The 14,626-nt window shown below is 42.5% G+C and overlaps 1 protein-coding gene across 9 annotated transcripts in view; it reads left to right on the top strand.

Annotated features, from left to right (window-relative positions):
• Numb (NUMB endocytic adaptor protein) overlaps positions 1-13,418 on the top strand; it is a 121,193-nt gene extending 107,775 nt beyond the window's left edge. For 7 of the 9 annotated variants that reach the window (XM_048362804.1, XM_048362805.1, XM_048362810.1 and 4 more), the window contains 6 exons: positions 199-339; positions 3,703-3,907; positions 6,215-6,508; positions 8,550-8,699; positions 10,180-10,326; positions 11,322-13,418. In XM_048362804.1, the coding sequence (XP_048218761.1) occupies positions 199-339; positions 3,703-3,907; positions 6,215-6,508; positions 8,550-8,699; positions 10,180-10,326; positions 11,322-12,037 (1,653 nt within the window). In that variant the 3' untranslated portion in view covers positions 12,038-13,418. The remainder of the gene's footprint in view (positions 1-198; positions 340-3,702; positions 3,908-6,214; positions 6,509-8,549; positions 8,700-10,179; positions 10,327-11,321) is intronic. The other 2 variants (XM_048362813.1, XM_048362812.1) reach the window with 1 other exon arrangement.
• Positions 13,419-14,626: the final 1,208 nt, after the last annotated feature.

Raw genomic sequence — 14,626 nt, 5'->3', positions numbered from 1 at the left:
CCAAGAGGCATCCTGTAAAATGATGGCTCATGAGCCAGATACTCAGTATTCAAACCCCTAGCGACAGATAGAGCTCTTCCACAGCCCCCACTGCTTCCAGGGGAGAGATTCTGAACTATGACATGAACGTCCTGTATTTATTCCATGAAAACTAAAACAGCCTAAGTCCTCTCTTCCTTTGTCCTTCCCATTTTCTAGGACCTCATAGTTGACCAGACAATAGAGAAAGTCTCTTTCTGTGCCCCGGATAGGAACTTTGACAGAGCCTTCTCTTACATATGTCGGGATGGCACCACGCGCCGCTGGATCTGCCACTGCTTCATGGCTGTCAAGGACACGGTGAGTCCAGCTCTGCCTGTGTTCTCTCATGAGTGTCCTTGCCCGCGCTTCCAGGTTGCCTCAACCAAGCCGTTTCTACAACCTTTTAAATAAGAATGTGAGGGAAGGGCCTTTTAAGAAGATTTTGTTCCTTTTATTCAAGTTGTTCACACTCCTGCTATATTACTGTCAATGAGTTCAAGGCCAGCCTGTAAGACCCGCTCCAAAAAAAGAATCATTTTAATCCAATGGAAATTATCCAAAATTCTAACATGAAAGACCAGTCTCTTAGGGGCTGGGGATATGGCCTAGTGGCAAGAGTGCCTGCCTCATATACATGAGGCCCTGGGTTCGATTCCCCAGCACCACATATACAGAAAATGGCCAGAAGTGGCGCTGTGGCTCAAGTGGCAGAGTGCTAGCCTTGAGCGGGAAGAAGCCAGGGACAGTGCTCAGGCCCTGAGTCCAAGACCCAGGACTGGCAAAAAAAAAAAAAAAAAAAAAAAAAAGACCAGTCTCTTAGAGGACAATAATCTTACGATGGTTTTATTTATGTAATTTTAAGCTATCTTTAAGTAGTTTTGTTTTGGTTTTTTGCTAGTCCTGGGGCTTGGACTCAGGGCCTGAGCACTGTCCCTGGCTTCTTTTTGCTCAAGGCTAGCACTGTACCTCTTGAACCACAGCACCACTTCGGGCTTTTTCTGTTTTGTGGTGCTGAGGAATGGAACCCAGGGCTTCATGCATGCTAGGCAAGTACTCTACCGCTAAGCCACATTCCCAGCCTATCTTTAAGTAGTTTTACAAAGGACTTTCAATTCAGCATGTCCATTTCTGATCTTACTTTATATTGCATTGCATATATAACTTCCTGATTTAAAAAAAAAAGTCAGAATAAGGTATTTGCGAAACAATTTAATTAAAGTGATATGGTCATGTTCATGCTCTAAAATTGACCAAAAGATTCTGAAAGCTTTTTTGAGACAATGGTATAAACAAATGTCAAAGGTCTGGGCTCTGAGTCAGACCTGGGGTTCATTCCTGGCTGTATTTCCTACCAGCTGTGAGATATAAGGCTAGTTATTTAACCTTCTCTAAATCTTAGTGTCTACTTCTGTAAATGCAAGTTAGCCTTGTAAACTCTATAAGCACATTTAACATAGATTCTGGCCAACAGATTACTTCCAAAACTATTGTCAAAGCTGAGGTGCTTTGGAAATGAGTCAAAATAACTAGCTACTCCTTCTTCATCCCTCTCTCTTAGACCCTGAGATTTTGCTATTACAGCACTTACAATCTACAATACCAAATAATAATTTTTAAAACATTTTGTTGTCAGATAATGGTCCTGTGGCTGCTTGAATCTCTCAGGCCAGTTGGACTGTATCGAATCACCTAGTAGGTTAGACTGCTCTCCCAGGACTTTTCATTCTGTGGTACTGGGTTGAGGCTTGATGATTTGCATGTCTTACCAACCGAAGTGGTTCTTCAAGAATTTCTGTACTCCTGAACCATGGTAAAGATCAATGATTTTTAACTATCTCCTGGTGATGGTGGATCACGCCTACAATCCTAGCTACTCAGAAGATCTGAAGATCACAGTTCAAAGCCAGCCCAGTCAGGAAAGTCCATGAGATTCATATTTCCAATTAATCACTAGAAAACTAGACATAGAACTATGGCTCAAAGTGATAGAGCACTAGCCTTGAGCAAAGAGAGCTCAGGGACAGCACCCAGGCCCTAAGTTTAAGCCCCATGACTGACAAAGAAAAAAGAAAAAAATTAACTATCACTATTACTGTGATGTTACTGTTTTTCACAGACAGCTTAAATAGTTAGTTCTTAAGTTTTCTCATAATTTTACCAAATAATTATTTGTAGCAATGGGTGACATTTTTGCTGAGCTATGGCTATTATAAATGTCATTTTTATGTAGTTGGGGAAGACAACAAAACTGTCTCCAAGGGTGTGTGCTTATTGTATATATGAGAGGGACTGAAATCCTTAAATTTATACCTACATTCACTTTTATCTGCAAAGAATTATTCATTAAAAGAACTAGCAAATGGTAAAAATATTGAATTTATTAAAGACCATATACATATTAAAACATCAAATCATTTTTTAAAGAAGAATTTCTGCCTTGGCCTTGAAAAAAAAAATACACCTCTTTCACCTAAGTCTTTGTCCTTGAAGCAGAACTATGCTCAAATGCAAACAGGTCCTAAGAATCTTTCAGTGCTCCCCACCCTAGCCTTATATCATTCTAGTGGGAAGGAAGTTAGATAGCAACAGTCAAAATGTGTGCAGCAATGGAAAATCTGTTTTAGAGACAAGGAACACATTATCTGTCCTACTGATGGCACCTGAACCCCAGTGAAATAGCGTATGTAGGAACAGCTACCCGCATGGTTTGATTTTTGAGAATGCCACAAAAGCTTCCCTGCTCCAAATATCTCTTCCCACAATGAATGATGCCAACAGTTGTTATGGCATCTCAATATTTTTTTTTACTATGTAATGAAGGGTATGGTTTAAAATACAGATAACTCTGGTACAAAATAATCCCTTGAATAGTTGTTGACTCTTGGGGTAATCAAATGTATTTGTTGCTTTATAGCAATGTTTATATTGGCTCCATTCTCTTCCCACACACAAAGTACCTTTTAAAAAAGTTGTTTACTTTCTCAGTAGAGAGTATAGTTAAAAATATGCTTTCAGAGAGCGAGGGAAGGGATAACACTGTACAAAAGCAAATGCATTCATTACCTGGCTTATGTAACTGTAGTTGCTCTGTACATCACCTTTGTAATAACAATAAAGTAATTTTTTAAATAGGCTGTCACTTTTGCCTGTGTGTGGTTGGGAAGTAAAGTTGGAAGATAGAGCTAGAAGAAAATGAGGACAGCAGAAGAGAACGTTCAAAAGTACTAAAGGCCAAAAATGGAGAAAGTGGTGAGAGAGAGGGACACTCAGAAAAAAAAAAAAGGAGACTGGAAGCCTTTCTTTTAAAATCAAGAATTACATTTATCAGAAGTTTTGAGTTCACACATGCTGACAATGTGTGTAAGCCTGAAATGCCTACAAAATATTCCCACAATTCCCCTTTTAAAGGGCAACTAGATTTGCCTGTAAAGCTTAGAACCTTGAGCATTGCATAACCAGAGCTCAGGTGACAAAAGCAACATCAGCAATAAGGAGCTCCTGGCAGCTGTTCACAGGTTACTGAAGACCACTTTATCCAACACCTATCATATAAGCACTAAATTTAGTATACTAATATATAAAACTTAATTTTAAACTGAACTTTACATTTTGTCTTGCATAAAAACAAATACATTTCTGCTTCTTGGTATTGTACTTTAAAAAAAAATCCTCTGTCTTTAGGGTGAAAGACTGAGCCACGCAGTAGGCTGTGCCTTCGCAGCCTGTTTAGAGCGCAAACAGAAGCGGGAGAAGGAATGTGGAGTGACTGCTACTTTTGATGCCAGCCGGACCACTTTTACAAGAGAAGGATCGTTCCGTGTCACAACTGCCACCGAACAAGCAGAAAGAGAGGAGATCATGAAACAAATGCAAGACGCTAAGAAAGGTACAATGTGTTCTACAGTGTGAGTTTTGTTTAATGCAGTTTTTCCCAGCAGGTTGATAGTTTAAATCTAGTAGGGACAAGTTTTATCAAGAAAAACACGTGGCTGGTCGAATAGCTCAGTGGTAGAGCACTTGCCTAACAGGTACAACTCTGGGTTCTGTCTCCAACACACACCCTTCCCCAAAAGAAAACTCTGAGCAGTAGATGAAGACCTTATTAACAAAGCTGAAAATCCCACAAAAGTTCCTTAAGAGTGGCTAATTTAATGGCTTAAAAACCATGTGCTCTTTCTGTTATAGAAAACTCCTCTGGGGCAGATGAGTGAAGTGCAGAGATAAAGCTGGGCACTGGTGGCTCATGCCTGCAATCCTATCTACTCAGGCAGCAGAGATCTGAGAATCCCAGTTCAAAGCCAGCCTGGGTAGAAAAGTCTGTGAGACTCTTATCTCCAGTTAACCACCACAAAACTGGAAGTGGTTCTGTGGCTCAAGTGGTAGAGCACTAGCCTTGGGCCGAAGAACTCAGGGACAGTGCCCAGGCCTAGAGTACAAGCCCCATGACCACCCAAAAAGAAAAAGGAAGTGCAGAGACAACCCTTGCTCCCACCTTATCCTGGAACAGAAATTTAATTCTAATGTATCTAGTCTGTATGAGAAGCAAATGCAAAGACCTAACATTTTGAAGGAAGAAGCACAAGCCCCAGGGTTTAGGGTGCTGCAAAGGAGACACTATGATGCTGACAGGAATTTAACAGTAAGACTGTGTTGATTGATTACTGCTATAATCTTTAATGCTTTAGTCACAAAAGTCAACCCCTACCTCTTTTCCATAGACCTGTTGATTTCGTTGTATGGTTTTGTCAAATAAAATTTTTTTAGGTATACATAGCATCATTGCAACAATGTCTATGCAAACATTAGTATTCTATAAAGTTTGAAGTGGGTGTATTTTAAAACCAAGTTGGTGGGGGGAAATGTTTATATATAGGGTAAAACCACAAGAAATTCACAAATATTAATTGATATAATATTATGTAGTGATGTTACTGGTTTATTTCTAAACTAGCCATCACTTATCTAATACCCAAACAGCGCTAATTCTTAAGCTCCCTGTGCTGAAAAAAGATCTCATGTACATTTATTTGAAATTTCTGATAGTGATGGGAATTCAGGAGGTCTCACTATATTGCTCAGGCTGACCTTGAACTCCTGCCTCAGCTTCCCAAGTGCTAAGACTATATGGCATATACTACACACACAGCTAAGGGTGATTTTTTTTTTCCATTTCTTGTAAACATTTGTGCCACGATACCAAAACGTAAAACATATACTATGAATTGGCATTATGGCTCAAATGGTAGAATGTCATGCTTTTTGGGGGGGAGGGGGGCACAAGAAGCAGTGTTGGAGTTTGAACTCAAGGCTTTGTGCGCCCTACGCAACCTCTCTACCTTCTGAACCATGCCTGCAGCCCCCATCATGCTATCTTTACTTGAAAACTCTATCTGCATAGCTATTATTTAGTATGTTGTAGTGACCTTCATTTATTTCCTTTTCTGTGATACTGGAGATTGAACCATGGGGTCTCACACATGCCAGGCAAGTACTCTGCTGATGGGCTCCACCCCAGCCCTGAGCATATTCTTTAATACCACCAAATAACATTGTGATACACAGCCACGGACAAATTGAGTCCTGAGATCTTCAATGGATTATGAAGGTTGGGGGTAGAGATTTGTGACAATCAGAATGGAGCTCAATTGCTGCTCATGTGGAAAAAGTCTTTCATATTTAGGTTTAGTAAAATTTAATATTTTTCCTTTTTCATTCTTTAATTCAGATGTGCCACAAATGCTTGTTGTCCATTATTTCAAGACTACTTTATGACATTTTGGCAGTTAATCAAACTTATGCTCTTTTAGGTATTTCTGACTTTTTTTATTCCCAGTGTCATCTCCAACCCCTTGAATAACCAAACAAACATTGAAACCCATGAACTATGCTTTAAAGACCCTCACACAACAACTTTGTTGGAATAGGGCTTTAAAAATCTTACTCAAAGTCTTACTTGGTAAGTCAAAGCAAGAGAATAGAAGGTCTAGTATTTGTGTCTTAGTAGCTATACCATATGACATATGGTGTTATTAATACCTTATCTGTCTGAGAAGTCGAGGATGCAAATCCTATGTCTAACCTGAGTTGGGAGGGGAATGGACTTTTAAAATGAGAGCTTTTGATTTCCTCAGCTTGTAAATTCACACTACTTAAGGACTCTTGCTAAGGTCCTCTCTCTCTTGCTTTTCTTGAGCTGAAACAGATAGGACGGTTGTTAGCTCCTCGGTAGCCCCTGGCAGCGCCGCTCCATCCCCGTCCTCGCCCACTTCTCCCACTCTCGATGCCACTGCCTCTCTGGAGATGAACAATCCTCACGCCATCCCACGCCGGCACGCACCAATTGAACAGCTTGCTCGCCAAGGCTCTTTCCGTGGATTTCCTGCTCTTAGCCAGAAGATGTCACCCTTTAAACGCCAACTATCCCTACGCATCAACGAGTTGCCTTCCACTATGCAGCGGAAGACTGATTTCCCCATAAAAAACGCAGGTAACAGCGCGCACCTGACTCAGCGAGCACTCTAGCACTGAAGCATTACTGTCACTTCCAGCGGTAACACCAATCCTCCCTAGCTAGCTGCTCCACTCTGACCCTGGGTGACGGGTGTAGCTTCTGTTGTTTACCATGGGAGAAAAGAAGGCCCATAGAGGTGAATCATTAATTTCTCTTCAACAAGTAGATGATGGAATTCCTAGCCTAAGCCACGGGTTTGTGGTTTGTCCTGATGGAAGTGCATTGCTTCTCAGGCAGCCTGTTTCTAAACATCAAAGCCCTCAAGTTTCCAGTCTTATTCTGCTACTCCGGACCCAGGAGAAAATTAATTAAAGAGGCTTTTAGAAATTTGCACTGTTAAATAACACCACCGGCAGATGTACCAGAAGAAATGAATAAGTGTTCATTGTCCTTGTAGCTGACTGGCCTCATAGGAGGAAACTCTAAACCAGTCTCTTGTCTAAATCTAAGATCTGTTACTCATCAGAAACACTGAGCTTCCTTACTTTTATTCATTAAGTTTCCAAATGGCCACACAGGCGTTTGTGTGGCTTCTGTTCACCGGAGCCAGCTCCTAAGCCGTATCCTCATCACATGATCCAGTATTAGATCTTGTCAGTGCCTCTGCTGGGCCGTATTTTACTCCCTCTGGGGTAGGTCAAGCTATTGCTGTAAAAAAAAATGAGGAAGCTTCACCTTAGTAGGCACTCACTGGCAGTGATATGAATATAAAGAGTTGTTCTTTTGACAGGTAAAGCTAGACTTAAAGAATAGTTGAATGAGGTGATCACTGAGGGTCTTTTCTATTTCCAGTTTCTTTTAAAACGGAAATTCCTGATGTTTTAAGTACCTTGTTTCCATGTCTCTCTGGGGTACAACCAGAGAAAGTCTATTATTCTCCTTTCACAAATGAGCAAAGATTCTGCACCTATAATTAGCTTCCTTGGTGATATAAAAGTGTTCCAAAGTCAGGTTTGTTTTTCTTTGGGTGGGGGAGTGCCAGTCTTGTGGCTTGAACTCAGGGCTCAGCAGAATTTCTTGCTCAAGGCTAGTGCTCTACCACTTGAGCTACAACTCCACTTCTGACTTTTTAGGGATTAATTGCAGATTAAAAGTCTCAGAGACTTTCTTGTCTGGGCTGGCTTTGAACTGCAGTCCTCAGATCTCAGCCTCTTGAGCAACCAGGATTACAGGCATGAGCTACCAGCACCTGATTCCAAGGTCAATTTTTTTTTTCATGCCGGGCTTGAACTCAGGGCCTGGGTACCTGGCTCTTTACCACTTGAGCCACAGCTCTCCTTACAGGTTTTGGTAATTCATTGAAGAGTTTCACAAGAGGGCTTGGAGCCACAGTCAGCCTGCTCAGTAGTTATAATTACAGATGTAAGCCACCAGCACCTGACTCATATTTTCTATTTTAACTCAGTCCTTGCTTTTGCTAGATAGGTGTCCTACTAGTTGAACCTGCCCCAACTCTTTTTCTTTCAGTTATTTTTCAGATATCTCATGCTTTTTGTAGCCTAAGACCACAATCCTCCTACCTATGCTTCCTGTGTAGCTGAGATTACAGGCATGAACCACCATGCACCCAGCTTATTTGTGGAGCCTTGGCAAGCTGTTAGGTCTTGCTGGGTTTTTTGTTAGGGGGAAGTTTTGTTTGTTTTTGCCTGGGCTGGCTTCAAACCATGTCATCTCTGTCTCCTGAGTAACCAAAATTATGGATATGAGCCACCACTTCCCTTTTGTTAAGATACAGTCTCACTGTTACCTACATTAGTCCTAAACTCCTGGGCTCAAGTAATCCTCCTGTCTTCACTTCTTGAGTAGCTGGGACTCCAGACATGTACCACTGCACCTGGGTTCTCAGAACCAATATTAAGAGTCCTACATGTCAGTTCCTTTTTTTTTTTTAATCACAGTTTATAACTTGGGGTCCTAGAAACTTTGGAGAAAGTGAGAATGGTGACATTACCATGATCTAAATTTCTAGATTATTCCATTTTCCTGACTAGACTCTTATTTTCTGCATGTTTTGCAGTGCCAGAGGTAGAAGGAGAGGCAGAAAGCATCAGCTCCCTGTGCTCTCAGATCACCAATGCCTTCAGCACACCCTCAGAGGACCCCTTCTCCTCTGCCCCGATGACCAAACCAGTGACTGTGGTGGCACCGCAGTCTCCTGCCTTCCAAGGTTGGTATCTCTGACTTGCTCACCCATTCCCTTTAAAACTAGTCTGCTGTTCACTAACTGCACTCGGCCCCGTGAGCTTCACGAGCTGGTCAGATGCGTTATGGAGATCTGAGCCTCATTGACTCCCCTGTTCAGCCCCATCTCTGGGCTTAGTCTCCTTCCTGTTTCCTAAGATGTCTGCACTCACTGTTCTGCATGTACTTACCTTTGTCATCTCCTACTAGGAGTTTCTCTTTTCTCTTCCTCCTTTTCTTTCTTTTGGTTTTATTCTGTTTTGTTTCAGCAAAGATTTGATCTAGTATAACCCTCAGGAAATGGAAAGGCATTTCTATGACCCTGATCCACTGCTCTGTTGGCCACTTGACTGTTAAGGATCTGAGGGCCCAGCAAGTTTCCCAGAAGTAGCTGTCATCAGGATTTGTTCTGGTACAAGGCACAGTGTTTCTCAACCAAAAGCAGTTTTTCCCATCAGGAAAAATTTGCCATTCTTTTTTTTGCCACTCCTCGGGCTTGAACTCAGGGCCTGAGCACTGTTCCTGAGCTTCTTTTTGCTCACCATTTGAGCCACAGCGCCACTTCTGGCTTTTTTCTATATATGTGGTGCTGAGGAATCAAACCCAGGCTTCATGTATATGAGGCAAACACTCTACCACTAGGCCATATTCCCAGCCCCTACATTTCTTTTTTTTTTTTTTAATTTCTCATGTTGTGCTCCCCCCCCCCACATTCACTGTCCACTGCCTTTCCAAATTAGTGAATAGAAGATTCCAAAAATAAACAATTGTATTACAGTATGTTGTGGTTCTATTATTATTCACCTCTCAGTGTGCCTGATTTATGAATTAAACTTTATGAGAAGTCTGTGTGTATAGGTAAGAATGTAGTGGCTGTGGTATTTGCCGCTCTCCCAGGCATCTACAGAACATGCGGGAACTTCTCCCTCAGTGCTCACCCTCTGGGACTTTTGAGGGAATTAAACGAAAATGATACATGTGAAATGTACCATTATGAATACCGCCCCCAGTAATTAACTCATTATTATTGTTAGCATACTTTGAGCTTTGGGGAAAGTATAGAATGAAATACCATATCTAAATGCAAGGCTGAGTTATAGGTGGAATAATAATTAGGAGGGTTTTTGTTTGTTGGTAGCGGAGGATTGTTTGTGGGGGGTTTTTGTGTGATTTTTTTTCTGTTCATAAGAACAGCTCTATTCAACTTAAATTATCTGTTTAGGCATCAGTTTCCTTCTCTTCATATACACATTTACCCCAAACAGTCATTGACTTTATCAGTTCCTTCTTTACCAGACGGTATGTGTTGTGTATCCGTTTCAAGAGAGCATGATTATCCCAGTGTCACCTGTTCTTTCTTGTCTCTTCCACCAGTATTGTGCTTGGCCTGACTGACCCAGTTCCATGGGGTCGCTTGTACACCCTGCATGAATTAACTCCATTGATGTTGTCTGCTCCCATTGTAGCTAATGGCACTGACTCAGCCTTCCATGTGCTTACTGCTAAGCCAGCTCATACTGCTCTAGCACCCGTAGCAATGCCTGTGCGTGAAACCAACCCTTGGGCCCATGCCCCTGATGCTGCTAACAAGGAAATTGCAGCCACACATCCGGGTAAGGTGGCCGCAGATGGTGGTGAGGATTCTGGGATCAGATAGTGACACTGTTTCTAAAATCAGCCAGTTACTGAAGGGAACTAAAGAAGGATCCTTTTGGAAAACGTATGTTCCCTCTTGGAAGTGAACTTAAAGGATGGTGAAGGTGAGCAACAAAAGAGATTAGACCCGTAGCTTTTAGCACTTGAGAACAGAGTCATGTACAGAGCTTTTCTAAAACAGATTCCTGATCCCCCTTCCCAGAGCATCCATCACTGGGTTTACTGATGTGTAGACATGTCTGTGGGAAGAGGGACTCAGCAACAGCAAATATACCAGAAGTACTACAAAGAGCACTTTATCTTTTGCCTTTCTGTATTTACTAGTTTTTTCTTTAATGAACATCTACTACCAATAAGCCAAAAAGGTTTGAAGTTCTAATAGTCTTTCATCAAAAAGGCAGAATATAGTGGACGCTGGTGGCTCATGCCTATAATTCTAGCTACTCAGGAGTCTGAGGATTGTGGTTCAAAGCCAGCCCAGGCAGAAAAGTTACTGTGAGACTCTTTATCTCCGATTAACTACTCAAAATGGCACAAAGAGGCTCAGGAACAGTGCCCAAGCCCTGAGTTCAAGCCCCATGACCAACCAAAAATGGAGGGAGGGAACATATGTCTAAAAACCAGGTAGGGGCCAGCAAGGTATGGCCAGGTCTCTGGTAATTTTCTTTTTGTTCTATTCAGCCATTTAGAGAGTATGAAAGTTGGCTTCTGTTCTGTGGATAAGCCAGGACAACAAGGAAGGATTTCTGACACCAGGCAGCCACCTGCTAAGACAGGAACATGGTCTGACAGATTCTCTTTGCTCCACCACAAAATTTCCTTGGCTAGTAATACTTCCCTCCTACCAGAACCAGAAAATACCCTGCGTGGTAGATCCGTTCAAATAACCAGAGTTCTAGGGCCAGGAAAGGAGCCACTGACTTCTCATCTCTCTTCATCTTGTTGGTTCCAGGGACCGAGTGGGGTCAGTCTTCTGGTGCCACCTCTCCAGGCCTCTTCCAGGCTGGGCATAGACGCACTCCCTCCGAGGCTGACCGCTGGTTAGAAGAAGTGTCGAAGAGTGTGCGGGCCCAGCAGCCCCCGGTCTCAGCTGCCCCTCTGCAGCCAGTTCTCCAGCCACCTCCACCCACCACCATCTCCCAGCCAGCACCGCCTTTCCAGGGGAGTGCCTTCCTCGCCTCCCAGCCTGTGCCAGTGGGTGTGGTCTCACCCCTGCAGCCAGCCTTTGTCCCTGCCCAGCCCTATCCTGTGGCCAACGGGATGCCCTATCCTGCCCCAAATGTGCCTGTGGTAGGCATCACCCCCTCCCAGATGGTAGCCAATGTGTTTGGCACCGCAGGGCATCCTCAGGCTGCTCACCCCCGTCAGTCACCCAGCCTGGCCAGGCAGCAGACATTCCCTCAGTATGAGACAAGCAGCACCACCGCCAGTCCCTTCTTTAAGCCTCCTGCTCAGCACCTCAACGGTTCTGCAGCTTTCAATGGTGTAGACGACGGCAGGTTGGCCACAGGCGACAAGCACACAGAGGTTCCTGCAGGCCACTGCCCAGTTGATCCTTTCGAAGCCCAGTGGGCTGCATTAGAAAGCAAGTCCAAGCAGCGTACTAACCCCTCCCCTACCAACCCGTTCTCCAGGGACTTACAGAAGACATTTGAAATTGAACTTTAGGCAATCTCAACAGCATGTGTGTCTTGTCTGTACTTAGGCAAGGGCAGGGCGTGAAGGTCAAACAAGCAAAGGGGACTTGGTCTTCCCAATCAGTACGTTTCTCACTAACCCTAAAGGTCCCAAGGAGCAAGTCCAGGCTCCGACTGCAGTGAGGGATGATCTGGAAAAAAGTGGGGAAAACCATTCTTAGAGAAGACTTGCAGCTAGACTAAAGAAGCCAAGGAAGTGTCGCCCTCTGAACCTGCCTCCCTCGCCCCCTTAGAAACCTCTGGCAACAGAGAGGCAGAAGCATCTGAACAGGAATTTGTATTCAAAGCACATTTACTGGAATAGAAAACAGCAGGAAGCAAAACGACCTCCTTTCATTTTTCAGGCCATTCACCTACTTCCTCCCCAGTACTGGTCTGTCTTAGAGACCGGAACAGCGAGGCCTGCACCCAGACAGGGAGGAGCAGCCAGCTGTGCTGCCCGAGTGCTTCAGAGTGTGCATCGGCCCTGCGCGGGACAGCTAGATTGGAGGGGTCAAGTTGAGCTTCCATTTTGAGTTAACAGAATAAATATTATAAATATATATATCAAAAAGCCAAAATCTTTATTTTTATGCATTTAGAATATTTTAAATAGTTCTCAATATTAAAAAGTTGTATGAGTTGTAAGTAATCCTGCCAAAAGTTATTAAAGGGTTAGTTGTAAGAAATTGTACATAAGATTGATTTATCATTGATGCCTATGGAAGTAAAAAGAGGGAGGGTTGAAAGCTGCAGGCAGGACCCTGGCCTGCCTGTGGTTATTCACTGTAAGTAGCACATTGCAACAACAATCATACTTATGACCAATACCGTCACTAGATTGTAGTTTTAAATAAAGAAAATGAAAGCAGTATTGTCCTGGTTTTAAAACAATGATAAAATTCTAATGTCATTATTTTAATGAAATCAATCTAAATATGCTCTAGAGGATATATGTTATTTTTTATATATTGTCGCAATTTCCTTACGTTAATCCTTTATTTTAACACTAAGGTGACAATGACATAATCATATCCACAGAAAGGAACACAGGCTGTGTTGGTTTGTAATGTGGGTTTCGGTGGGTTTTGTCCTTTAAATTTTGTTCCTGCAAGTTTTGTGGGAATGGGAAATGTGGTTTCATTCGCCGTATGTGCACCCTCCCTCCCCCAAAGGGAACGTCTCATTGCCAGTTGCAGCCACTTGACCTCGGGTAACATGAGATCCCATCTCATTTTTACTTTTGAACGTTGGCCTTACAATCAAATGTAAGTTATATATATATACATATATATACATAATATATATATTTGTACTGATGAGAATTTATAATCTGCTTTAACAAAAATAAATGTTCGTGGTAGAAGCTTTTACCCACGAAGTGCTCTTCTTTCCTTTTCTTTATTTGCAAGTGACTGTGCTCTTGTTCTTTTTGGTCTTGTTCTCTCTTCACTCTGCTGATGCTACAAATCTCTAGTGCTAGAAAATCTCTGGTTTAGACTAGTATGTCCTTAAAAGTCTTATTTAGGCTCTGATTGGTCCTGATTGGATATGTAAAATCAGATTCTTGCTGCTGAAGTGTTGCTGGAGCAGCAACACAGATTTCTCCCAATCGCTGGTGGGAAAGGCAGAACATTAGCCCTGGCCCAGGGGTAAACCAGTGCTTTTCAACTTTGGCCATGTATTAGAAATACTCAGAGACCCTTTAAAATCCTAACTCAGGGCTGAGGATGTAGCTCAGGTGTAGACAAGCTTAGCATGCACAGCTCCCAACACTAAACAAAAGAAAATTCTAGTGCCCAGCTTATGCATAAAACCAATTAAATCAAAACTTTAGTAAGGAAGGATTTCAGGATGTTTTTGTTATTGTTGTTTTAGTCTCCCAATATAAAATAGGTTTGAGAATTACTAGTCTAGGATAAGTTTGATCCTCACCTCTAAGTTTAGCCCCTTATTCTGTGACTAGATCTGAGAAGAGCTAGCTTCTTAAGCAAGCTAATATCAGATGCACCTTCTGAAGTAAATTCATTAAACGGGGAAGCCCAAGAAAGTTGTCCTCCCCACCCTCCCATTTCTATAGAAAAACCACCTGAGGTGAATGAGGAGGTTTTTCTTTTTAAGTGGAAAGAAATAGATGCACTTCCTTTATTAAATGAGAGACAGACTGAGAAATATACCCACCCATGACATACTTTTTCTAATTTCCAGCCTATGCGTGGGTAATAAGTCACCTTGAAGAGCTTTAATCCCAGTAATGCCTGTCTTTTCTGTGTCCACAAATAACCTTTGTTCCTAGGCAGAGGAACAAGAATGCAGAGGATTGTAGGAAGTTAACGTGGAAAGGGACCTAGTAGCTCATGGATGCTAAGCTTGCCTCAGCATCAATGTGTTAAAGTTCTGAAAAGTGAAGGATGACTTCCTTCGACTCAAGCTATTTCTGAAATCACGCTTGCTGTTATTACGTTACCTCTCCCTATTGGTTCCTCATCCTACTGGTTCTGGTTTTAACAATGGTCTCTTTTGTTTCTTTGCCAGCAATCACTGCTTCACAGATTCCTACTTAGGAAGAGAGGCTCCTGTG

This window comes from Perognathus longimembris, chromosome 14 (assembly GCF_023159225.1).
Source record: "Perognathus longimembris pacificus isolate PPM17 chromosome 14, ASM2315922v1, whole genome shotgun sequence".
Lineage (NCBI taxonomy): Eukaryota > Metazoa > Chordata > Mammalia > Rodentia > Heteromyidae > Perognathus > Perognathus longimembris.
The sequence above is the reverse complement of the archived record's forward strand: the minus strand, read 5'-3'. Positions and strand labels throughout refer to the sequence as shown.